The 27,576-nt window shown below is 41.6% G+C and overlaps 1 protein-coding gene across 1 annotated transcript; it reads right to left on the bottom strand.

Moving 5' to 3' along the window:
* Positions 1-22,635: 22,635 nt before the first annotated feature.
* Positions 22,636-24,978, bottom strand: LOC147882650 (heat stress transcription factor A-1-like). The gene is made up of 2 exons (XM_087400679.1): positions 24,162-24,978; positions 22,636-23,985 (listed from the first exon to the last, which is right to left on the bottom strand). The coding sequence occupies exons 1-2, from the start codon at positions 24,378-24,380 to the stop codon at positions 22,876-22,878; spliced, it is 1,329 nt and encodes a 442-aa protein (XP_087256805.1). The 5' UTR covers positions 24,381-24,978; the 3' UTR covers positions 22,636-22,875.
* Between the last annotated feature and the right edge of the window lie 2,598 nt (positions 24,979-27,576).

Raw genomic sequence — 27,576 nt, forward strand, 5'->3', positions numbered from 1 at the left:
ATGCAAGTTCAGAGACCTGCTTGGTGTGCAAGAATTGGGATTGAGCTCGAGGGGGAGTGTTGAGATATCGAGCTCCACTCGTGATATGCCAGGGTGACTGTTGTGAATTTATGTCACCGACTTGTTGCTGCAGATGCGGTTGGTACACCGCCCATGAATAATAGCTAGATGACGGCTATCCTTATCTACTCTAGTTCGTGGCTCAATTAGTATGCCACCTTAGTTAGTTGAGTTTGGTTTGAGACCCACATGTAGGGTCCTTCTATTTCTTTGTACTTGAGTTCTTTTGGCTTTCACAACTAAGAAGAGGAAAACTGTTTTCAGCCTCCACCTGTGTGTGTATTCCCCCATTGTGCATGTGAGAAAGCCACAAGTGAGACTCCTTCCCTCTCTCCCACTATCTTCACAATGCATCCATATGAGCAAATATGGCCCAAAAGAAAATGTCAATTGCAATGGCAATCCAAAATGCCAATAAGTGCCAAATGACTCAAGCGTAAACACTATCCACTGGCATATGCATTAATAATATCTCATCCAAGAGAGCATAGCACTATCAGTGCATCACCTACAATGTGTTAAAGCTATCCCTCAGCATAAAATAGCATCCATGTGCAAAGCGTCCATAAAAATAGCATCCCACAAGGCAATTTGGGTGTATCAGTGCATCCAATAAGGACCGCAATGCATCCAAATGGCCTATAAATCATCCACTGCAACCCAATGCACACCACAAATGAGCGCACAACACTGCTCAAACTGTAATCAAAGCGATTTGCATAAGGTATGCTCAAGAAATCATAGTCTCGCAGTAATGACCGCTACCGAAAATAGAACCTGAGATGCCTCAAAACATGGGTGCCATTGCATAATCGGACTCAACAAGAAAATTTGCAAATATGTCTCTTCTATTGGAACTCCAAAATCCCAACCGATGAGTGAGAAATGGGAGTCAACACTTATCCATTGCCATGTGGCATAAATCTAAGGTTTCAAAGCCTTAGAATGAAAAATGCATAACAGAGAGACAAAATCGAATACACAGAGATCCATAACTCTGAAAATCCCCCACCGAATCATGTAAGAACTGACACATAGGGGTTTTTGGGCGTCCGAAATGTAATGAGACAGACGGTTTTAAAAACCGTGGTCTCGATCACTAGGTCTAACACACGGACTGAAAAACGTTTTTGGAAGTAGAGCTGTTTGTAAACGCCACCGGAGTGCAAATGATGAGAAAATAGAAGTTTTAGGACCTCCTGAGTCCATCGAAACTGACAGATCTGCAAATGATTGCTCCAAACTTGAGTTCCAACACCCGGGCAAAAAAATGTAGAAACTAACATAGTGAGTCAGAAATCCAATGAAATGATCCCAGATTCAATAATGAAGGTGTTTCCAAGATCCTGAAGTGAAGTGGATACCAAAAGCAAGCAATAGTTGCCTCTACAAGTCAATACGGAGTCTCTGTCATCGAACGGAACAGGGAAAAGCTCAAAAAACAACTTTTTCTTTGAAAACACTAAACAAGCTCTCAAAACCACTTCGCAAAACCAAAGTGACTTTTTCAAAGGTTCCTCCAAGGTCTCTACATACTCAGATGCTTCTTCTCTAACTGCTGAGCTTCAAGCATTCACGCACGCTCAGCTAGATCACCCGGAAGAAAGAACGGAAGAGGGAGAGAGAGAAACAGAGAGCCACACAAGTTTTAGTGGGTGCATAACACCCTAATGTTCTTTTTCATTCATTTATATATGTGTTTGAGTATTGTACATAACCGGGGTAAAGGCACAATGACCTTTAACCCCCACACGAGAGGAAGAAGGTGTAAGAGCATGGGGAAAGAAGAGAGAGGAGGGAGGAGAAGGACTAGGGAGAAGGAGGAGGAGGAGGAGGAAGAGGAGAAGGGAGGAGGAGAAGGAGGAGGGAGGAGGAGAAGGGAGGAGAAGAGGGAGAGGATAAGTTATAAGGTTGGAGGAGAAGGGAGGAGCAGCTGTAAGGTTAGGACATGCTTTTGGACATGGAGTACAAGGAAGCATGGACACTTGAGACAATTGCTTAGAAGACCAAAGTAGAACTCAACACAATGCCCTAAAGAGTCCAAGCTTTATTCCATTATGGGGTATTTATACAAGTTGGAGAGCTTCTCTCTCTGCATGTAGGAATTGTAAGACATTCTCTCTCTACATGTAGAACTTGCATACAGAAGTTGCATGTAGGAGTTGCATGTTGCATGTAGGAGTTGAATGTAGAACTCACATGTAGAACATGCATGTAAGAATTGCATGTAGGACTTGCATGTAGGACTTGCATGTAGAACTTGCATGTAGGAGTTGCAAGTAGAAGTTACAAGTAGAACTCACATGTAGGAGTTGCATGTAGGAACTGGCATGTAGGAGTTGCATGTAGGAACTGGCATGTACGAGTTGCATGTAGAACTAGCATGTAGGAGTTGCATGTAGAACTAGCATGTAGGAGTTGCATGTAGAACTCGCATGTAGGAGTTGCATGTAGAACTGGCATGTAGGAGTTGCATGTAGAAGGGAGGAGAAGAGGGAGAGGATAAGTTGCAAGGTTGGAGGAGAAGGGAGGAGCAGTTGCAAGGTTAGGACATGCTTTTGGATGTGGAGTGCAAGGAAGCATGGACACTTGAGACAATTGCTTAGAAGACCAAAGTAGAACTCAACACAATGCCCTAAAGAGTCCGAGCTTTATTCCATTATGGGGTATTTATACAAGTTGGAGAGCTTCTCTCTCTGCATGTAGAAATTGTAAGACATTCTCTCTCTACATGCAGAACTTGCATATAGAAGTTGCATGTAGGAGTTGCAAGTTGCATGTAGGAGTTGCATGTTGCATGTAGGAGTTGCATGTATAACTCACATGTAGAACATGCATGTAGGAATCGCATGTAGGACTTGCATGTAGGACTTGCATGTAGAACTTGCATGTAGGAGTTGCAAGTAGAAGTTGCAAGTAGAACTCGCATGTAGGAGTTGCATGTAGGACTTGCATGTAGGAGTTACATGTAGAACTCGCATGTAGGAGTTGCATGTAGAACTTGCATGTAGGAGTTGCAAGTTGCATGTAGGAGTTGCATGTTGCATGTAGGAGTTGCATGTAGAACTTGCATGTAGAACATGCATGTAGGAATCACATGTAGGACTTGCATGTAGGAGTTACATGTAGGACTTGCATATAGAACTTGCATGTAGGAGTTGCAAGTAGAAGTTGCAAGTAGAACTCGCATGTTGGAGTTACATGTAGAACTCACAATGATGTAGGAGTTCCATCTAGGAACTCGCATGTAGGAGTTGCATGTAGAACTCACATGTAGGAGTTGTATGTAGAACTCGCATGTAGGATTTGCATGTAGGAATCATATGTAGAACTTGCATGTAGAACATGCAAGTTGGATTTCTAAAGGGATTATTCTAGCCTTATGCAAGTACAAGCGGAGCTTTGCCACTACTCTACACACATATTCTGTTCTACCACATTCTGTTCTACCTAAGTCCATGTTGGCATAGAGACAACAAACATTTTGATGTCGAAATCTTTTTCTGGCTTTTCAGCCAATGGCTCTTGCTCCACCAGGCCCGGTTTCACTTTTGCATACCATCCTGGTACATAGATCCATCTTTGGTAGCACCTCCTTGTACCACCTCCTTCAAACTTGAGTAACCCAAATGCCACTATTTTCTAGTTGCCCCCTCATAATGATGAGCAACTTGGAGTCTTCCAGGCACCATGCTCTAAGGGTTTGTTTCAACCCGTCCTTTCTTTGGCAAAGGTGAGGCCTGATGGTTAAAGCATTAATTGAAGACAAAAAAAAAAGAACACTAGAAAGAATGCACTTGCGATTGTGCAAAATACAATGGAGGAAGCAAATATTAAGAAGATGAGCAATGAGAAATTTGGTGTAGCCCTAGGTATTTTAAAAGCACAAGTTCTATCAACACAAGCCAAGCTAGCTTCCTTGGCTCTTGAAAATTCCATTGAGAGATCCAAACTTGAGGTGCAAATAGCAACAAATCAGTCAACATCAGAGTTGCTTGGATAACTCTGATATAATGTCCCTGATTGAGGTACTTTTATCAATTTTTAGGTTTCTTTATTTTTATGTTTGTGTATATAAATTAATTTCTTTTGCATGTTTTCTATATTGTAGGCTGATGTGGAGCTACAGTCTCACCTAGTGAAGGAGTTGGAATGGCAACATGCATTTCTTCTGGAGATGCTTCACCAAGTGCAAGTAGGCTGCCAAGCTTGCCTTTTCCCATGTGCTCCTTCTATGGTTACTAGTCATGCAGACAACAAAAGTCATTCAAAAAACCATGTTGGTTGTGGAATGGCTTTCAATGTAGAGGATACCTTGATGCTGGTAATGCTACCATGCAAACACACATACCATGCAATTTGCTTTGCAACTGCATGCTCTATTGGTCAAATATCCCAATTGTACCATGGCAATTCCACAGACTACACGTTCCAATGTGGCTTGGAGAGCAAGAAAATACATCATTATTCTTCTTTTACATGTAATAGTTAGCATTTATTCTATGCTTTATAGCATCTGTTCCATGTTGGTTAGCACACGTTATAGATGCTAGTCAGCACATGTCTATTTTTCCATATGCACATGCTAGTTAATGTATGTTCCATGCATAGTTAGCATATGTTGTATGCTAGGTAGCATGTGTTGTATGATGGTTTGCATATGTTGATTGGCTAGCATATCTTGTATGCTGGTTAGCATAGCTTGAAAGCTAGTAGCATATCCTCTATGTTAGCATACATTCTATGCTAGATAGTAGATGTTTTGTGCTAGGTAGCATTTCTTCTATGTTAGCATATGTTCTATGCTAGATAGCATATGCTCCATGGTAGCATATGTTTTGTGCTAGGTAGCATAATCTCTATGATACTTACCACCCATGATATGCAATTTAGCATGTATGACGCGCTAGCTATCACGCACTACTAACAAATAGTTTTGGAGCTCTTTCTTACTTAAGGTCTTAGTCATTGGATTGACATTTTTGTAGATCCATCAATATGTAGCTCATCAAGAAAAACGTATGACCGAAATGTGTTTTCATCAGGGCAGATTGATAGCATGCCTATAGTAGACACTCAAATTGCACATGCAAGTAGGCAACGAAGACACATGCTCTACTAAAAATTTGGTTGAGATGAAGAATGTTGCTGATAGTTTGTGGGTTGGGTGTGGTGGTGAAGACTTGGATGACTCATCAACTTTATTGCTATAGCTGGGAATTGCAGATAAGTTGAAATATGTAGAGGAGACAAAGGTACAACATGTAGGGAAGTTGAAGAATGCAACTAAGATCCCCAAGAATTCTAGTGGCAGACAATTGTCAAAAATGGTTGACAACATTATCACAGATCTTGCATCTATTTGGTATACCCCGAAAGAGATTGAAGATGCAGAAGTTCAAGATGACTCTCCCTTGGCTCACTTCTTGAAAACATTGTTGAGGAAGAAGGGACATGACCACACAACGAGTCGAGAGTCTTGTCCAAAGAAAGTCAAGGGCACATGACGTGCATGAAAATTCCAGAAACCCAAATCACCCACAATGAAATCCCCCAAACCGCATGCATGCAAGAAATTATGAGGTTCATAGTTTCTTGGACGCTAGGAGGTGTCTTTTTGTAAGATCCCCACCTCTAGGAGGTGTGTTTTGTAATGACAATGATAGTGAAAACTCATTTTGTCAATCAGATAATGAAGTCTCTCCCTTTCCCATTTATGCATGAATCAAAATCTTTTATTGTTATGCTTAAGTACCACAATTTTCTTTACAAAAAGCTTTGCTCCTAGTGGTTGTACATTAGTTATTTGGCTACCTCCCTTCGCATGCATTGCCATTGATTGGTCAAGAGGGGGTGTCATATGCATGTTGCATGGGTGCCACAAATGTTTGGTTTGACGTATTTGCAAGCATACATGCCTCATAATTTCTTTCCATGTGTACATATACCAACCATAGTGTGCCATGAAGAGTTAAAGACATTGTTGCCTCTTGGGAAACCAAAGAAAAAAAAGATGCCACAAGAGAAAAGGCATTACCAATGGAGGAAGACATAGAGGACATTGTTTTAGTGCTACCTATGCTTGAAGATGTTGTCCTTGATGTAAATATTATGCCACTTGTAGAGGAGAATGATCGTAGAGTCCTCATATTCGACTTGAATGGTGTCATGCTCTATGTTTTATGGGATAGGGGACTTACTTCCTAGGCATGCAGCTTGGATGACAAAGGTGCCAATGATAGAGGTGCCATTCAACTGGCATGATCATGTATGGGTCCATAAAGAAGCAACACATTTTTTAATATGGTACATGGAGCATTTGAATGTTTTCATCAAACGTTGTGCATGGCTAGACAAAGTTAAGTAGCTAGTCTATCACAGAATTGATATCTTTCTTAGGCTTCTCACCATTTTTCCTATCATTCATTCATGACTATGCATGCTTCACATTGCCAAAAAAGGGATTCCGTAAAAGAAGATTAAGTATCAACCCATTACATGGGTGAATGAAATTAATGCGTGCTTCAAATTGTGATCACCACATGTCTATGTTGCATATAGTCAATCTTAGTAAACCTTTTGTGGTTGAAATAGATGTCAATGATTATGCCACTGAGGCAACATTGTTTCAAGATATGCACCCTATAGCTTTTATAAGTGAAAAGTCAATTGGTAAGATATCTTATGATGAGAAAGAGCTTTATGATGTGACCCATGTATCGCCAACATGGTAGCATTCTTCTCTTCTCTTCTCTCTATCTTTCTCTTCTCTGTCTCTCTCTCTGTCTCTCTCTCTCTCTCTCTCTCTCTCTCTCTCTCTCTCTCTCTCTCTATGTCTCTATGTCTTTCTGACCACAAACCTATTTTCTTACTAATGAATTTATTTTGGCAGAGGTCCTCTTCTTGGTTCAAGCCTTACCCTGAACTTTTTGAGTTGAAAAGTGTTCAAGAGAGTGTTAAGAGTGTCTAGTAGAATGCCTTTACTGATACTACAACTACTTCAGATACCTGGCAAACAACAATAGAACCGACTCAACAGTTGCTAAAAAAGGCTAGAAAGGACGGACCAAAATCAGTGTTAGAAGAATGGATAGATTTTAGGTTACAATCAATAGGCTAGAAGTTCTTGCTAGACAAGGAGATCCTCAGGCCCAAGTTGATCTATTGCTAAAGAGAAAGGAGGTGACGAGACAAGAGAAAATTATTCTCAATGATTCTAAGGTCTACTTTAGGGACTAGTGGGCAAGGTAGACAGACCCTCCAGGGAATACTTTAAACTTATAAGAAGAAAGGCAACAAATGAATAAGTACCTCTACTTAGAAAGGCATACAACTTTCTAGCTACTTCCCTTAAAGAGAATGTAGATCTTATACAATTACACTTCAAAAGTCTACTTTCCTTCACTATAATCCCTGATGATGAAGTCAACACAACTAGGGACATCTGTAGACTGGCTAGGGAGAGAACTATTCACAACTTTGACAATGTCTACCTTGAAAAACCCCTCACTTTAGAGGAGCTCAAGGAATCAGTCAAAGTAATGGCAGATGGCAAAACTCCAGGTGAAGAAGTTCTGGAAATTATTGGACCATACCTTCTACTTCTTTGGCAAGAGAGTGTCAAGAATGAGACCCTTCCCCCTCATGTTAATGGTGATGTCATTAAGCTAATTCCTAAGTATGGAGTTAAAGAGGAGCTCATAAACTAGAGACCTCTAACTATGCTCAATTGCAGGTACAAGCTGAAGCACTTGCTCTCAGAATTGAAAAAATAATGGATACTTGGATCCTTTAAGAGCAAAAAGGCTTCATCAAAGGGAAAGACCTCTTAGAGGCTATAACCAACATTTGGGAGGGCTGAGTATGCAAAGGCTATGAGGATATTTGTTTCCTCAAGGTTGACTTTGACAAGGCCTATGATAGATTAGAATGGGACTTTGTTATTTAAGCTCTAACAGACATGGGTCTTAGCTAGCGATTTATATCAAAGATCCATCAGACAAGGATGCAAGCCACTTTGATGTTGCTGGTACCAATCTTGATCCTACTATGAGCCTCCCCAAGAATGTGGACTCACTCTCCACTACATCCATTGATGCTGATGATTCTTCCCTTGATGAAGACTCAAGCTTTGAAGACACTGACATTGTCTGTGATGCTGATGATTCCTCTGAAGGTCTTAACTATTAGTTTCCACATGTAGATATATTCAGCTTTTGTGGCTACTTCCTCAGTTACCCCTATTGGTGGTTTCTCTACTACTTGTTGCCATGTACTTCTGCAAGTCTATTCACCCTTTGGGTTTACGGTGGTCTATGTAAAAAGTTATGACTTTTGAATCTCTGAATTGATACTTTTTTTCTACAAAAAAAAATAAAAGACATGGCGGCATTATCTATATCCACCACTTTTGTGGTGTGTGTGGATAACACATCCCTAAGTATTTTTGTAATGCTTTCGACTTGCATGGTTTGAAGGAAAGATTGTCAGAGTTGATGCAAGAATTTGACTTTAAAATATGTTAGAGAAGGGGAGCTACTTGTGTAAGAGCAGATGCCTTCTGTTGCATTGGACACGAGAATATAATGAGTTTCACAAAAATCCAATCTGATCTCTTCCTTCCCTTTAAAGGCATACATGAGCATGATTAGAATTTCTTCCCTACATGGCAATAGGTCAAAGGTGGGACATGTAGAGATAAAAACATACAGGTTCTATATTTTGCTAGAAAACAATGGATCAATACTCTATTTAGAGTGGACTTTCATTCCAAAAAGGCAAAGTCTACGTACCAAGTATTGAAGACATGAGGAAGAAAGTCTTTGATGAATGTCATGATATCCCTTGTGCTCAACATCCTAGGGCCAAAGATGTAGACTAATATTGAACAATATGTTTGAGGATGTCAACAACACCAAGTCAATAAGGTGGGATGCCTTAGGCAAGGTGGCATGCTACATCCTCGGAAGATTCCAATATAGAATTGGGAAAGTGGGAAAGTATTTTTGAGGATTTCATAGTTGGACTACCTCATATGAGTACACAATATGATGTCGTTAGGGTAGTTGTAGATCATTTCACCATGATGGCCAAGTTTATTCTGACGACGAGTAAGATAAACATGCCACTATGTGGAAAGGCAATTCAATCTTCATGGGTTTCCAGCAGAGATTGTCAATGATTGCAATTCAAAAGTTACAAATGTCACTCTTGGCATGAGATTTTCAAGGAGTTGGAGATGAAGTTGAGCATGAATCTAGCTGATAAGCTAGAGCGAGATGGTCAAATGGGATGAGTGAATCAAATACTGGAAGATATGCTACATGCTTATGTTTCTCGTGAGCAATCTAATTGGGCAGAGATCCTCCAATGGCTGAATTTGAATATAATAGTGCAAAGCATACAACCACAAAGCTAGTCCATTCATGATGATGTATGGTTTTCAGCCTAAGGCTCCACAGACCATAAGGGTCCAAGACATCAAGGTTAGAGCCGCTTCTGACTTCTTACAAGAGCAATGTGAGCTGATGTTTGCTAAAGAGAACTTACCCACAGCACAAGATAGAGTTACATTCTACGCTAACCAGATGCATTCACCTCGAGTGTTTGTGATTGGCAAGTTTGTTTATTTAAGCATTCCCAAGGATTCTTAGACATTACAAAGTGTGATTTGTGTAACCACCAATTTTACCTATGAATGAGACTTATCGCTTGGAGTGTGAGGCAATATAGCCAATCCTTCATGTCAGCCGATTGAAGGAGGCTTTGGTATAGATGATGGTTTAGTTTCCATTGAGGAACTTGTTCGTTTGGAGGTCCTTATGACCTATATCTAACATGAATCAAAGGCAATTCTGGATTATAGGGTGCAACCACTTAGAAATAGGAGTATTCTTGATTTCCTTAATAAATTAAATGGAAGATCAATCTAATGAGATGATAACTTTTGAAAAAGCATGAATCCATTGCCGGCAATTTCTTGAATTTCTCACCCAAAACTTCCTGGAAGGCTGTCATGCCCCCTTACAAGACATATATGCTAGCACTAGAATGAGGTTAGATCCAAGCACATGACCCATTTAACGAGGTCCTTTAACATTAGTTACTCTAAGATTAAGTTCATATATATATATGTGTGTGTGTGTGTGTGTGAATCTAGGAACATGCCTAAACTTATCGTCTTAAAAAATCAAACACTGTGCAATTTCATTCTCATGATAGTCACTCATAAGGTTGAAAACCATAAACTCCATCATGCATAGTAGGGACTAGAAACTAAATCCAATATGCGGGTACCCTTAACATTAGGGACACCCTTGGGTGAGTCTATAAAGTTGAAAGCCATTCGTCTTGTATCAACAGATCGGTATTGAAAGCAAGATGGGGAAGAAAAGGCATTCTCTTCCCTCCCGCTTCCCACTCTTCTTGAGCTTTGCTCTCTGGAACTGCACTGTACCGAGATCTCAACGGACACTACATCTTGCATATTTTTTAGCTGCTTCAGTGATGTACCATTGATGGCTATGATCCACAAATCATGGCCGAAAGAGATATCCTACTTGCAGCCTTGTTCGAAAAGCTATGCATCCAACAAGGGGGTTAAGCAACGTGAATAACCATGGGGATCAGATTGGGGATCCCACAAGGATGGACTCACTGGGACCTAGAACTTCATGCAAGTCCCCCATTGAGATCAATAGCTAGTTTTTCTTCCGAACTAGGCACCTAAAACCAATAGGCTGACTCATAAACTTCATGCCAATCCCACATTGAGAAAGGCTATTGATCTCCAAGTCATGTAATTTCCACCCAAAATGAGTAGCCAATGAAACAATACATGATGGTGGTCCCCCTAGAAGTGGGGGCAAAGGTGTCATCATAGTCTATGCCCTATTGTTGAGAATGACCTTTGGCAACTAAACTTGCCTTATACTTACCAAAGGTACCATCAGTTGTTCTCTTTATCTTGCACATCCACTTTATTCCAATGGGAATATATTTCAGATCCCATCTATTGTTTTTGTGAGTAGTATTGACCTCTAACTTCATGGGTCTCATCCAATGCTCACTATCTAGAGCATCCTCAAATCTATCAGGTTCTTCTATATCACACAATGAGCTCATCCAAGCTATCTTGTCCCTTTGCGCTAGCCCTTTTTCTGCTAGAGAAAGAAGCTGAAAGTCTACTGTCCTATACAGTCTGAGTCAGCCACCCAGGGACTTTTCTAGCTTTTTATGAAGCAGCTCTCTCCTCTGTTAACATTCCCTTCAACATCATCATGTGTCATAAGTTGATCCTAGGACCTGATCGAGAGCATCCTAAGGCTATTGTGCATCAGCATGTGTAGGCTCTAATTGCTAATTTTCTACTCACTCTTCTAAAGCTTGCAATCACCAGTGGAAGTAACCCTTCAAACACATGTTGAGAAGCTATATGCAGCTGTCTATCAAACTCAATCATGGACTAATATGACTTTCCTGCAAAAACCCAATTTGTACTCACAAAAATCTTCTTAGTCTGAGGATTGTTGAGACAGTAAGCTTTTCTCTCACTGTTGTAACCCAATGTGTTTTTAAAGGCAAATGATACTCTCTACCTCTATTTGTTCTAAAAATCTGTGCTTTGCATCTTGACTCATTCTCAACCATAGACACAAACTATTTGAAGCATCAGCCCATGAGAATCTTGAAAATCATCTATGAAGGTCACAAAACACAAATGACATCCCAAAGATGGTGTCACAGGGGCATGAAATTCTAAGTACTTTAATGTACTACAAGACTGTGACAACTTTGGTTTTAAAAGTCCAAGCGTGGGCTTAATAATGTGTAATTAAACGTGTAATTAAACGACGCCGCATGGTGCCTAGCACGTAAGCATAATTAATCCCTAGGCCCAAAGGCATTCCAAGGAATTAAAAGAGTGGTTGTTGGGAAATGATGTGGCATTTTTAATGGGCCCCCTAGAGTGCCATGTACCTTCAGTGGCCCCCCTAGAGTTCCAGGTGGCTCTAGTGCCTTCTACATGCCCTTTTCCATTCTTGGACCTTCCTGGGCCTTCTAAACTTCACACGTGTGGTTTTCTCTCTCATCTTCTCCCTTTGTTGAGATTTTGGACTGGTTTTTCAGCCTCCTTCAGCTGAATTCCGTTTTTCTTCATAACTCCTCACCCGTTTGGATTCCTCGACTTCTGTTTGGCCCGATGGCTTTCCCTCTGCCTCTCCTTTGTAGCAGTGATATGCTTTTCCCTCCGTGCATTTGGTAGAATGGGCATAGTTGAGCACCTCTTTTGCTAGTCGAATTTGCAAAAGTGGCTTTTTCTATACCTTTTTGCTTCTACAGCCTCTTGGGCCTCTCCTCTTGCAAAGCTACAGCTTTCTGTTGAATTTCGAGTGGTCCCATGCACTAGTTGACTGGTTTTTCTCAGTTTGGATGACTTTCCGACAATGAAACTTCTCCAAAACCATCTCAATGCATTCCTCTCTGAAGCATGCTTCTTTTGATCCCAAGAACTCCCACTTCTTCGCGATAGAAGTACTTCTTTTCACATTTTTCAATGGAATTATTGCTGGTCAGCTCTTGTAAATGCTCTTTCTTCATGCCTTTGCATTCCTCTTTGGCTGAGAATGCAATTGGGCATTGGCTACTATGTCCCCTTGGTGATTGAGGACTTGGTTCGAGTTTTTAGGGCTTGGTGAGTTGTGATTTTACTACTACAATTTCTTTTTGCCATAAGCTATTGGTTGGCCTCGTGTGCTACCTCTTTCTAGGTTCACAAGTTCCCAGGTAGTGCTACATGAGTCATTATTTGGTTGGGTACTTTGCTATGAATGCCATCCAGAAACCACTCAAAGAGAGTGCAGCTGGGGTGCAGTGTGATTGCATCTGGATAGGCAATGGAATTGCACTCAAAAAAGAGAATGCCTTTGGATTGAGCCTATGGGTTAAGTGCACTTACGTGATGGTGTTCTATGCTTGAAAACCTTGCGAAGGCTTAGTGAATTGGGGCTGCATGCTCAGTTGCAATGAAAGTCTCCCAGATGCAACTTGTAATCATTTCACTGTGAAATATAAAGAAATACCAAAAGGGGCACCATGGTGTTTGGGGCCAATCAGGTGCACTTGTCTATGTTTGTTGAGTAGAGGCATTCTAGCCTCCATTCCTTTTTTAGTGGTTTTGTTTGTGAACAAATGGGTAAATGCCAAATGGTGATCATGCAATGGTTAATGGTTGTGATATATGCTTTTTGAGCTATAAATAAGTGTTGAAGTGATTAAAGATTTAGTTCCAGTACCCTCTGAGTGATTAGAGGCCGATTTCATTGGTTCCATTGTGGGGATACCACACACTCTTCCTCAAGAGGTGGGCCTCGGTAGTTTGGTGGAAAGATATCTTTTCTGCACTTTTTGACAACTGAATATTACAACCATGAACATGCTGAGTACCCATGAGCAAGAGAGCACCACAACTCCTCAAAGGAGAAGGCATGAAAGACTTAATGATCCAGCTAGTGTACAATTGCAGGGAGCACAACAAATGCCTTTTGAGCAGGTAACACATGAAGCTACAACTGAGCTCAATGGTGATACTAGTTTTAGCAGTGAGTCAAATGATGCTACTATGTTGAATGCATAGCTTGCAAGTGCAATGACTGCTTTGACTTAGCTGACTCAAAATTTGGCTCAGATTGTGCAAACAAATGTCAAGAAGAAGAAGAAATCAAGAAAGCTCAAGCAAGAAAGAGTGAGTACACACATGCATCAACTTCTCATGGCAGACCGCACACTCATGCATCAATTTCCCATGAGGGACAGCCATCAAAAATGACTCAAAAAGTGACTTCCAAGAGAGAGGAATCCCCCAAAAGAGCACTTGAGAAAGAGGTACAAAAAGTACAGCCAGTGCAACAGTATGAGTAGTATGAGTAGCCAGCACAAGGCCTTGGTTTGGGTACTTCTACTCCTCAAAATAATAATGTGCAGTCCATAAATGTGGCTCAACCACCTCAACCATATTTGAGGCAGCAACCTGAATATTTTGGTACAAATTCTATCTTTGATGCTATGTTGATTTCACTGCCAACTGGGCATAGAAAGCAAGCCATGCACGACAATGTGGGAATGCAGCCAGGCATGCAAGCCACATCATATGCTCCCATGCCTAATGCTCAGCCAAGCATGGCTCTCCCTAGTGAAGGGAATGCTGCAAAAATACAGCCATCTTTGGGACATCCAATATCAAATGTATATAAAGAATTTAAGGATGGTGGTTCTCATGTCAAGTTTGAGACATATAATGGAGTATAGGATAGGTACAAAGCCCTCACATTCCTTCAATAGTTTGATGCTGCATTTCTTGGGGGTTTGTTTACAGAAGCATCCGAGATGAGGAAGGATGCCACATTTTTGAAGGGCAATGCACTTAAATGGTACACCAACCTTATGCTTCATGGAGATGCTCCTGCTACTTGGCTAGAATTTAAGCAAGTGTTCTCTTCTACTTGGCTTACTCCAACTTTTGAAGTTGAATTACTTTTACACTGGCATGACTTGTCATAAAAACTTTGCAAGAATCTTGATGATTACACCCAGGGGTTTTGGGATGTTTTGCTGCCATTGAGCTCTTACAGGCATGTTTCTTTGAAAGAGCAAATAGAGATGTACTGTTGTGGATTGCCTAGTGAGCTACATGATTATTGCATCAAAACCAAGGTGGGTTCTATGACTTAATTAATTGACAATGCAAGGATAGCATATGCATGGATGCAGGAGAAGAATTTGGGCTTTATGGATAGCAAGAAAGAAGACAGCAAACGGGCTGCCAAACACCAGGACAAGGACATCAAGTCTAAAAATAAAAATTATGGCAAACGACTATTTCAAAAGGGAGGAAAAACCCAATTCAAAGCTGGTCAAAGGCATGGACAGCCTAATAAACAACCCCGTACCAAGTTATCTGATGAAGAGAAAAAGTCACTCATGGAGCAAAACAAATGTTTTATATGCAAAGGAGAGGGACATCGCTCTTATGATTGCCCATCCAAGAAAAGAGACAGGTCAGATGATGATAAGAATGGTGATTAACACGCTGATCGCAAGGGCAAAAGGCCTAAACCTTCCGCAGGACTTCTTCCAGATGTGATTGGGAGTTTGCCACACGCACATGATGAAGAGGAAATGAAAAAGACTGAGATGTGCAGAGCATGGGGAAAAATCAAAAATCAGAATTGTTTGTTTTTCTTTGATTCTGGGGAAAAGGCAATTGTCATAACTCTTGATATGGAAGGAAGGCTTGGCATCAAGCCTAAGGAAATGGGGCCATCCGGCATGTGTGATATGGACAACCCTGAACTCAACACACCTTTCACTCCTATCATTGGCAAGTTGAGGATGCATACATATCTAGGGATATCAGGATGTAGAGGAATTCTACATTATGCCTTTGCCAGAGTGTGATGCTTTGCTTGGGATGCCTTGGATGTACAGGGTGGGGGTTAATGTACAGATTAGAAACAAGAAGATTTAACTCATAGAGGCAAAAATCATGTACTTGATGTAAAGTTGAAAGGGGAGTCCATCCCAATAGTTTCAGCTTCTTGTATTTCCAATGTAATAAAGTGTCATATTTCAACGTACTTGATTTTTGTCAAAGAGGACAGCCAACCAGTTCAGGATGGCTCTACTCCTTCTGCTTTAGATAGAGAAAGGGCCGCTTTTATCTCATGTTTTCAGGATTGTTTCTCAGATGCTCTTCAGTAAGAATTACCTCCCAAGAGGCCCGAGGATCATCAAATTGATATAATTCTAGGAATCTCACCACCTAATATACCTCCCTATCATGTCAGTAAGGCACAACAGGAAGAGATAATGTCACAATGAACTCACTCTTGGAAAAGGAATTAATACAGCCAAGTAATTCTCCTTACTGTTCCCCTGTGTTGCTTGTGCAAAAGAAGGATGGCAGTTGGAGAATATGTATTGATTATAGGGCTTTGAATAAAGTCACAATTAAGAAATGTTTTCCAATTCCATGCATTGATGATATATTGGATCAGTTGGAAGGTTCCTCAATGTTCAGTCGTATTGACCTTAAAAGTGGATACCATTAGATAAGGATACAGCCTAAAGATGTCTACAAGACTGCCTTCTATACTTCATTTGGCTTATATGAGTTCCTTATGATGCCTTTTGGTTTGACTAATGCACTTGCCACTTTCAATAGAATGATGGACATAATTTTTAGAGCACACAGAAAGTTTGTGGGCACTTTCTTCAATGACATCATTGTGTTCTCTAAAAAGGAGCAGGAGCACAGGAAACATCTCACTATTGTGTTTCAAGAGTTGAAAAGACACAAGCTGTTAATAAACACCAAGAAAAGTGAGTTCTTTATGCATGAGATTCATTTTCTCGGTCATATAGTGTCAAAGGATGGAGTCAAGATGGATCCTGCAAAAGTTGAGGCCATAAGGAGTTGGCCAATTCTGAAAAATCTATATGAAGTCAGAAGCTTCCTTGGGTTGTGTTCATACTATCGGAGGTTTATAAAGTACTTTGCAGAAATTGCTTCTCCCTTGCATGCTTTATAGAAGAATGCTGTACTGTTTCGGTGGGGACCAAAGGAAAATGCAGCTTTTGAAGAGCTGAAACAAAAGTTGTGTTCTGAACCCATTATGTTATCTTGCCAGATCTTGCCAAACCCTTTGCTGTAACTTGTGATCATGTGGGAACATTATAGGAGGCACTTTGATGCAGGATGGCAGAGTGGTTGCATATGAGAGTAGAGTTCTCAAAGATGTTGAATTGTACTTGTAGACATACGAGAAGGAAATGTTAGCAGTGATACATGCCTTGACCACATGGAAACATTACCTTCTTGGAGCTGATTTTTATGTGCAGATAGATCCTCAGTCACTTAGATATTTTCTCACGCAGAGAAAATTATTTGAAAAGCACATGAGATGGGCTAGCTTCCTCTCAATGTTTCATTTTCAAATTGTACATGTGCCGGGTAACAAAAATGTCATGGCTGATGCACTTTCTAGGAAACCACAGCCTGAAGCAGTCTCCAAGAAACCTAATGTTTCAGCAGTGAGCATTGCTTACAACAATGTGTTAGATGTGATGAAAGATCAGTATGTTAATGATGCTGATTTTTCAACTATTTATGATCAACTTTCTGATGGTCAAAGGCATGATCACTATATGTTGAAAGAGGGTTTCATTTTGACGCATGAACGACTCTGTGTCACTGATAAGATGTGACAGAAAGTCATAATGGAAAGTCATGCCCCTCCATATGCAGGACATCGAGGAATTACAACAACAATTACAGCAGTAGAGCAATACTTTTATTGGCCATCTTTGAGGAAAGATGTGGAAGAATATGTGAGAACATGCATGGTTTGTCAAAAAGTAAAGTTTGATAGGTAGAAGGCACCTGGGTTGTTATACCCTTTGCCAATTCCAGATAGACTAGGGCAAAGCATAGCTATGGATTTTGTGTTTGATCTTCCACATATTGCTACTAGACATGATGGATTGTGGGACAATAGTTTGCAGGTTTAGCAAACAAGCCCACTTTGTGCCAGTAAGAAAGAAAATTACAGCAGATCAAATGGCCAAATTGTTTTTGCAGCATGTCTTCAAGTATCATGGGATGCCTGAATCCATAATTAGTGATAGAGATCCAAGGATGACCAGCCTCTTTTGGAGAGGGCTATTTGAAAATATGGGCACTACGCTGAAATTTTCGTCATCTTTTCACCCTCAATTTGATGGACAAGAGCAGGAAAACTCTTCCATCTTGGATATGTTTAAATGCTATGTCTCAAACCACAAAAGCAAATGGGAGCATTATTTTCCTTTGCTAGAATATGCTTACAATAATATGGTGCACACATCCACAAGTAAAGCACCTTTTGAAATAGTGGAAGGTGCCAGGAAGATACCTCCTATTTTGCATACAAAAGAGAAAATCTTCAAAGCTGATCGTTTTGTGGAAAGCCTTGAAGAGGCTTACAAGAAGATCAAATATGCCTTGCAAAGAAGTCAAGACAAGTAGAAAAGAGCAGCAGATAAGCACCACAGGGAATTGGTATTCACAGAAGGTGATTGGTTTATGTTTTCAGAAGGCAAGGCTGAAAAATAAGAAAGGCAAGGAAAGGTTGTACACAAAGCCGAACATGTGTTACTATGGTCCTTTCCAGGTTTCTGAAAAGATAAACGAGGTAGCTTACAGGTTGAAGTTGGCTCCACATTGGAAGATACATAATGCCTTTCATGTGAGCTTGTTAAAGCAATATCATGGAGATGTTCCTGAGGATTTACCTAATGTGAGGTACAGCCTGAAGTGGAAGAACATGATGAGCTTTTGGTCCCAGAGCAGATTCTGGCACATAGAGATAGAAAGCTCAAGGGTAAAGTTATTCGTCGCTACTTGGTAAAATTTCAAAATTACCCATCACTTGATGCGAAATGGATGGAGGAAGATGAACTAGCAAATTTATCTGGGATATTGTAGCTTTACCTTGATGCTTTCCAGCTAGAGCCGACTATAGTCCAAGCTCCTACAGGTAGTTCAAAAGAGTAAGCATCTGGAGCATTACCTGGTGTTCGAGAGGGGGGTAGCACCTCCACTCCCTCAGTACAGACGGGCTCACCGTGATTTCATGAGGTCGCTTGATGACACTATATGTTTCATCCGAGATACTGAGCAGACTGTATTTCTGCTGTGAGACTTCATGATATTGATGTATTTTGACTATTGATCACTGAGGATCACATAGATTTTGAACAGTGTATATGGATGGATGCATGCCTCTCCTAACCGTCTTTGTATACTATAGCTGCGGCTTTCTTGTATACTCTTTCATGGTATATTTCATGCTCGCTCTTGTGTTTTGGGACAGCAAACTGTGGTTTGCTGTTTCAAGAGAGGGGTATGTCACGGGGGCATGAAATTCTAAGAACTTTAATGTATTACAAGACTGTGACAACTTTGGTTTTAAAAGTCCAAGCGTGGGCTTAATAGCACATAAGCGCAATTAATCCCTAGGCCCAAAGGCATTCCAAGGAATTAAAAGAGTGGTTTTTTGAAAATGATGATGTGGCATTTTTAATGGGCCCCCTAGAGAGCCATGTACCTTCAGTGGTCCCCCTAGAGTTCCAGGTGGCTCTAGTGCCTTCTACATGCTCCTTTGCCATTCCAAGACCTTCCTGGGCCTTCTAAACTTCACGTGTAGTTTTCTCTCTCATCTTCTCCCTTTGTTGAGATTTTGGACTGGTTTTTCAGCCTCCTTCAGCTGAATTCTGTTTTTCTTCATAACTCCTGACCCGTTTGGATTCCTCGACTTCCATTTGGCTTGATGGCTTCCCCTCTGCCTCCCCTTCGCAATGATATGCTTTTCCCTCCGTGCGTTTGGTAGAATGGGCAGAGTTGAGCACTTCTTTTGCTGGTTGAATTTGCAAAAGTGGCTTTTTCTGGACCTTTTTGCTTCTACAACCTCCTAGGCCTCTCCTCTTGTAAAACTTCAGCTTTCTGTTGAATTTCGAGCGGTCCCACGTGCTGGTTGACTGGTTTTTCTCAGTTTTGGAGGACTTTTCGACGATGAAACTTCTCCAAAACCTTCTCAATGCATTCCTCTCTGAAACACGCTTCTTTTGAGCCCAAGAACTCCCACTTCTTCACGATAGAAGTGCTTCTTTTTGCATTTTTCAGTGGAATTCTTGTTGGTCGGCTCTTGTAAATGCTCTTTCTTTATGCCTTTGCACTCTTTGGCTGAGAATGCAATTGGGCATTGGCTACTAAGTCCTCTTGGCGATTGAGAACTTGGTTCGAGTTTTCAAGGCTTAGTGAGTTGTGATTTTACTGTTGCAATTTCTTTTTGCCAAGAGCTATTGGTTGGCCTCGTGTGCCGCCTCTTTCTAGGTTCACAGGTGCCCAGACAGTGCTACATGAGTCATTCTTTGGTTGGGTACTTTGCTGATTTTATTTTGGAGCTTTTAAAAAGCTTTGTGAATGCCATCTGGAAACCACTCAAAGAGAGTGCAGCTGGGGTGTAATGGAATTGCACTCGGAAAATAGAATGCCTTTGGATTGAGCCTATGGATTAAGTACACTTATGTGATGGTATTCTATGCTTGAAAGCCTTGCGAAAGCTCAGTGAATTGGGGCTGTGTGCTCAGTTGCAAGGAAGATCTCCCAGATGTAACTTGTAATCATTTCACTGTGAAATATAAAGAAATACCAAAAGGGGCGCCACGGTGTTTGGGGCCAATTGGGTGCACTTGTCTATGTTTGTTGAGCAGGGGCATTCTAGCCTACATCCCTTTTTTAGTGGTTTTGTTTGTGAACAAATGGGTAAATGCCAAATGGTGATCATGCAATGGTTAATGCTTGTGATATATGCTTTGTGAGCTGTAAATAAGTGCTGAAGTGATTAAAGGTTTAGTTCCACTGCCCTCTGATTGATTAGAGGCCGGTTTCAAATGGCGTCCTCATAGGACCCCAATACATCACTATGTATGAGCTGCAATTGTCTTTCAACTCTAATTGATTCATCTCTTGGAAAGGCATTAGTCTCCAAAGAAGCCATTTTCAATACCATCCCCATGTCTCTGCAATAACTATGAGCTTCCATAGTTCACATCACCAAAACTTGCATGCCATAGTTCTGCATTTTCTATTGCTGAAGTAACTTAGGCCTCATTGCTGTCATGTTTGTCTTGCTTGTATAAATGCCTGTAGTGACTACCTGATTATCCTTTTCTCTATCCCTGACAATGCACGAAAAATGGTAGCATACCCTCGTCTCCCAATTTCATAGGGTATGAAGAATTCATGGCACAAGACACTCTTGCCAACTAGAGCATGCCGTAATTTGTTCTTTAGTGATCTGTCAGGAAGCCCACTGTCAATATAGCAGACTACAGCTAAAGCACACCAAGTGAGATAACTCATGGTTGGCAATCATAACTGCTGACCAAGGACCAATTATTCAGCCACATAGTTTGCTCAAGCACTATCCGTGTTTGCATGTAAGGCACTCGAATCTGAAGGTGCCATTCCAGCTTTCTTTTTATTTTCTTTCTCCAACCTCTTCTTGCATTCATTGATATATGTCCAGGCTTCTTACAGTAACGCCAATTACCCTTCTTTTTGTGCTGACTTGCATTATCTGACCTTTTCTTTACAGGCTGAGCTGAAGAAGTCTTGGACTAATGGCCACCAAAATGGGGCTTGTTCTCGTCCTTTGCAAACAAGGCCTTCTTTCTGCAATAGCAGTCCCGCTAGCTTTTACAAGTAAGCGGAACTGCACTACCCCTCATGGACAGATCTAGAGAAGTATGGCAAGACATATAAGACTGGTAATGCATTCAAACTAGTTGGACACAAGCTGGCTGTCAGGTATTACCTCATCATTATTCAGCAATTGAGATCCTGGATCTTAGTGACGTGATTGGACATTGAATCACTGTTCTGCATCCTGTCACTAGCAAGCTGTCTTTTCAATTAAGAAAACCTGGGGGAAAGAGATCTCCATGAGATGTCTGGTGAGTGTAAGTGCCTCACAAAGAAAATGCCGGCTCTCAAAACAAAACAAAAAAGCCTTAGCAGTTGCTAAATCTTGACTTAAAACACCTAGATCATCTTTTGACTGTAGTTCGTGTTGTTTCCAGCTTTACCTGTCTCTTGACTATAGTTCTTTATGTTTCCTGTACAAGACTAGCAGCTCTGTCTGAGGGCTGGCCAAAGCAGAAGAAAGAAAGAAAGTACGACAATATCAGCATCTGCAAAAGACCAATGTTGTTCATAAAACCCGGCTACCTGCTCCGTACACAACTGCTTGCTGACCAATAAAATCCTGAAGGGGCTGCTGTGTCCACCATCAGGGTATTATCCATCTTCAGCATAGGTCATGTAGTACTTGGGGGACGTCCTAGCCCCATGTTGAACTCTTTCATATTTCTACATTGTTTCCACTTCTGTTTCTGTTTTAGTGTGAGAGAAGTTAGGTAGTGTCCATGCTTGTTACAACTAGGTTCTCCCTAATGACATGTGTTGCTGTATCAGTTGTCAGGCTGGAATAAGTGAAATAGGGGATCCTGTGGGAGGTTTAACAGGCCGTAGCCCCAACAACGCAACCCCCCCTCCCCTAAACCACCTGCTTCCCCTGTTCCCAAGAAAACACTTTGCCTAGGAGTGGCTGACTAAGTCATGCAGGGCCAGCCAACCTACAGGGGCTACCCTAGCTGCCCAAAGGGTGGATAAGGTGGCACTTGGAGTGGGATGATGTTGGCACGTCCTTGAGCTCCCATGTGTCAATTCAGTAGTCCCCCCCGGTAATTTAGGACTCTAAAAACCTATTGGCTTCATTAATCACTTGATAATCAGACTGCAGCATTGTGATCATGAGAGCGAGAGCTTTGCTTTAGTTGCAAACAGAATCCAACAGCCTTCCTAAATCAAGTGCTGAGACACAGAGAGAGAGAGAGAGAGAGAGAGATAGAGCCTCACCAAAAGGAGGCACCTGTTTAGAATTGCTGCATATAAACCTGGCTTAACCAAAAGACTAAACAAGCAGAAGCAGAAATTCTTCATTTTTGACTTTGAAGGTATATACAGCTGTCTCGGATTGAAGTTTGAAATGAGCGTAACTCAGCTGCTCCTTCATGTAATACAATAGCAAGCCTTCCCTACTCAAATTAAAATGATTTCTCTAGCAGTAAATGTCTACAAGGCTTAGGTTAGAGGTACAGCTACTATCTGCCCTATAAGAAAGCTCAAGAACTGGTGATATGTTTGGCAAGAATTCAGTCAGATAGACTTGTCCCATCATCCGGATCATCTGTTCCAAGCTCTGCTTCTGTGTCTGTGGAATGAGGACTTTCAGTAAGAAAGTGTTCCCAAAAGACATCATTTGCTCCAGGAAGAAGACCCTGCTTATTTGTGGCTTTCCCATGTGAAGACTGAGGAGCCGCTGGTTGAGGCTCAGGCTTATTGCTAACGTTAAGATCCAATTCCATTGAATCAGCCTTAGCTTTTCCACATTCCTTTCCCCCCAAAATGTCAGGAGCCTCAACATCATTTCTGATAGTCTCATTTTCCGAGTCAATACTGTTAATTGCTGGCCTAGAATTCATGAAATCAATGGCAGATTGGCCAGATACATCAGTGTGTGGAGCATCAGGGACACGAACAGAAGTATGCATCTCCGTAAGAGTCACACCAGAGCTACGGCTTACAGGACTACTACCATCTACTTGATTCCCGGAGGCAAGCGCAAGCTGTCTCAAAAATCCTTCAAAGGCACTAGGGGACACCTCGACATTGGACATGGCTTCTGAACTGATAGCCTGAACATCGGACATATCGTCACCCCCTGGTTGATACTGTACAATTTGTCCATCGTCAGCTCCAGACTCTCCTGACGCAACAGGAACTTCTTGGTTAGGCAATCTTCGTTTCTTATTGAACGCTGCTAAGCGCATATTGCTGTCGGTTTGTTGCACTAGCTGAGCCAAAAACCCTGGACTTTGCATAGCTCTTGCTAAAAACGCCATCATCTGTCGCTGGCGTTCCTCCACAGCTTGAAGCCGTTGCCCCAAGTCCTGCAACTCAAACTCTGTAGTTTGCTGTTGTTGGCGCAACCTCATCAATTCCATCATAAGAATGCTTTTGTCGTGCTTGAGCCTTGTTATCTCCTCCTCAAGAGCAAAGGTTCCTACTTCAACACATTCAGAAGACGAGGTAGATGCCTGCTGTGGCGGTTGCTGCGTCTGTTGGTACGCATTTTGCTGCTGTCCGTGAGCGGCATGGGATGACGGCTTCCGCCGATGAATATTCTTTAGTGAATCCTTATCACCTTTTATAAATCCTTCGTTTGCAAACTCCCAGCGATCGGGATCGATTTTCCGAAAACCCTGTGCAAATCATCAACAAGCACACCCAAATTTTCGTTGTAAGCGTGCCAAGAAAGCTGAGCTGAGCACATATCGTTGTATCAGGAAAGATAAATCGACTTAAAGACCTGCTAGTTCCCCACGAAAATCAAGTGCTACTCAGATAGGACAGAGAGCAAAAGAAGGCGGTAGCATACGTAAGTGTTGAGCTGCCTGACAAAGCTCGAGAAATTGTTGTGCTTGAAATACTGCGGGAGCAAATCTCGGGCAAAATCTGGCGGATTCCACACGACAAAGCTATTGTTGCTGCTGCTCCAAGACACAACTGCATCCGTAGCAGGATCGTCCACCATATCATAGGTCTTCGTGAGGAAAGGTGGAGGTGCATTGCTGTTATGTGAACCATCCAGACCCATGGATTCATTTGTTTGCAAACACAATCAAGGAAGTTTCACGAAAATCCCCCCTGCTTCTACCCCGGCCAGATTCAATTCAGTACTAGTCTTTGCTTTCTCTCAACTATCGACACTTATCCTTTCTTGACGTTCGTCTTCCTCCTCCGCTGTGGTCGTCCAGCCAAGCGCCTCTGCGATTCATCTCATTCCTCTATATTCAAGTCACACCTGTCAGCATAGTGATCTAAATCTCGTCCCCCTGCAGCTCAATTTCCCCTAAAATCTGCACTTCCTGAGCAAACCCCGCCTCGTCCCGGGATCTTTCGGCCCGCGGAACGCCTTTTGGAGTGTAGACGTTCGGCTGGAGCGGAAAAGAAAGTCAGGGACGAAGCAAAGACAAATGGAGCGGAAGGGAATGAGAAAGGAGGAGGATTGAGGAGTGTTGAAGAGGGAAAAACCGATTGGGGATGAGAAATCGCAGAGAAATTGATGCGACAAGGTCGCCGCACAGTGCGACGCCAAGCAACACGATAACCTCAGAGAAAAAAAGACGGGGAGGATGAAAAGGGAGGAAGCTCCGTGTCCTCCATTGGAGGGTTCCTTCACACCACTAGAATCTTTACGAAGTCCCATGTGAACACGCCTCTTACGCCTTTTGGCTTTTTTACACCGACCTTGGCACACACACGAGATATCCTTTCCTCGTGCTAGCCCTTGACCTCTCCTGAGAAGAACCTTAACTCCTTGCTGACGTGTCATCGCAAGCATGCTCCCATTTGAACCCCTCTTGCCAAACCAACGATCACCCACCAAGATTCGCCGTTCCGTCAGCATGCCCGAGTGGGCGGGCGTAATCTGCATTGAGTATGTTTCGGTGAACTGAAAATGCAGAACTCGCCATCTTTCCAAGACTGCCCATTAACATCGGAGAAATCCTTGACAATAAGGGTGTTTAGACACAATGGGCCCCCAAGCCCGCCCATCCTTCATTTATTGCATCTCCACCGTGGGCGGCCGATGGGCGGGCAATCTTGCCCGTCCATGAACCTTGGGCATGCCCACGGTGGGCCAAGTGTGTAAACAGAATTCGGTACTCCACCACTTCCACGACATTGCAACCAAACAAAACTTTCCATTTCCGCAGAAATATCCCTCTTGCTATTAAAAAATCTTAACAGCTGAAATTCACTTCATGTTCCCACACTACATCTGATTTTGCATGCAAAAATCCCTCTAACCTTCACAGGAATGCGCTCTTAGAACATATAAACGTTAACCCTGCACTCAAGTGGGCATCGTGCCCAAACCCCCACAACAGTTGGCACCGCTACTCCGCAACATCTTTCACAAGCTCTCACAACGGGCAAAAGGAACAGGGACATGGGCAGGAAGTGGTACAAAATAATAGGTCGATGGGCATGTCGGCAAAAAATATTTTCGTTCAGCAAACCACCCAAGTGGTTGATTTTTGCTCCACATGCTGCAACCAATAGGCCGATACAACTTTCTATATGGGTGCATGAATGTTGTAGCCATCAGGGCAATTGTGAAATAGTGTGCACACTCTCTCACTCTTATAGATGAAACAGGCAACTTTTCAACTTGCATCTTTTCCCCCTAGAACTTTGTAGAGTTTAGAAGCTATGTAATGTTCATATTCTCTCTTGCATGTCTACATACTTTCCGGCTTTTTGTGGTGCACATTGACCAGATGAACATCTCTCTTAACTCCCCATTTCCTTGCCTATCCCTCATCTCCAAGTTTCGTGAACCTTCGTGAACCCTATTGCACCCAAGATGACACATCAATCCACCTCCATCCCTCGTGTCAAAAGCTACTTCATTGTCTATACTCTAAACCCCTATTTGTGGTGCACATTGACCAGATAAACATCTCTCTTAACTCCCCATTTCCTTGCCTATCCTTCATCTCCGCGTTTCGTGAACCTTCGTGAACCCTATTGCACCCAAGATGACACCAATCCACCTCCATCCCTCGTGTCAAAAGCTACTTCACTGTCTATACTCTAAACCCCTATCATAAGATTCTCCATCCTTCAAGGCATCTTATCGCCAAAGTTTGATTCCCCTTGTAAAGCTAATTTCTAGTGTAGCACCGTTAGGTACAATTCCTTGTCTCTTGACCCATCTAGCTCTATGAATGTTCAAGATATTTCTAACCATGCATGTTTACAATAAAGTGTTCTCCAAGGCACTCCTCATCATGCACGTCACCCATACTATGACAAGCTCATCCTTAGAACATAAAAAAGTGGGTCAACATTGGATTTTGAATTTAGGAAATGATAAGCTATTTAAAAATAGACACCTTGAAAAAAGAATAAAGACCAAAGAATACTTCTTGCTTATAATTAAAAATGTTACAATGAAAAATAAACTCCATAAAACTGGAAGAAACCACTCTTAAGAACCTGTAGCAAATAATTAAATGCACATAGCGCATGGAGAAAAGCCCTAAATCAACGTATCAAAAAGTATAAGAAAAAATGACAAAAAACAAAGGCCTAAGAACCCAAACTATTAGAGGAATCAAGTTGGTAGCTCATATTAACCTTATCTTGTTTAAGAAAACTTAATGTTATACAATAGCGCTACCTTGGTCTTTATAATATTTGTATATATTCGACCTATCACTACATGAATTCATGCCCTAATCATCTAAGTTCAACCCACGTACAAAATTAATAAGTAGCATTGTTTTAACAACTTTTAGCACGAGGAAATGTGACCACTTGCCTTACTTTTCCAACTTTGTTTTTAAAAAAACCAAAGAGACAATCATATTTTTATAAGGAAATTATCATTCTTGTTGACCTTGGTTTTATAGAAAATATCAACCTCACAAGACCCTATCCAAGGGTGTGAAAGGATGTGTATTCTCTTTTATATTTTATGGAGAAAATAGTAGTGGTGTCATACGTCTTATATGAGGCAAGTCCCCCACTTGTGACCAATGTTGGTGTCATTTGGTCCATGCGTAAGCAAGCTTGAGCCTTAAATATCATTCTATTTTGTTTCTTTGTATTATGCTTAGGAAAAGCAAGGCACATAATAGGAAATAATCTTTTAATGAAATAGATCCTTTCGAGGGAATAGACTTTTTATGAAATGGGTCCTTATGTGTAGCATCAATGCCAAAGTTTTAATAACACAATGGATGGTAAGTCAACTTTTTATGAAATGGGTCCTTATGTGT

This window comes from Dipteris shenzhenensis, chromosome 29 (assembly GCF_047967505.1).
Source record: "Dipteris shenzhenensis isolate YYH24624 ecotype China chromosome 29, Dip_SZ_1.0, whole genome shotgun sequence".
NCBI classification, from domain to species: domain Eukaryota; kingdom Viridiplantae; phylum Streptophyta; class Polypodiopsida; order Gleicheniales; family Dipteridaceae; genus Dipteris; species Dipteris shenzhenensis.

Coding starts and splice junctions, on each gene's coding strand:
- LOC147882650 (XM_087400679.1), bottom strand. CDS start 24,380: ATGGGTCTGGATGGTTCACATAACAGCAATGCACCTCCACCTTTCCTC. Junction 23,986..24,161: donor TCAGGCAGCTCAACACTTAC/GTATGCTACCGC, acceptor TGATTTGCACAG/GGTTTTCGGAAAATCGATCC.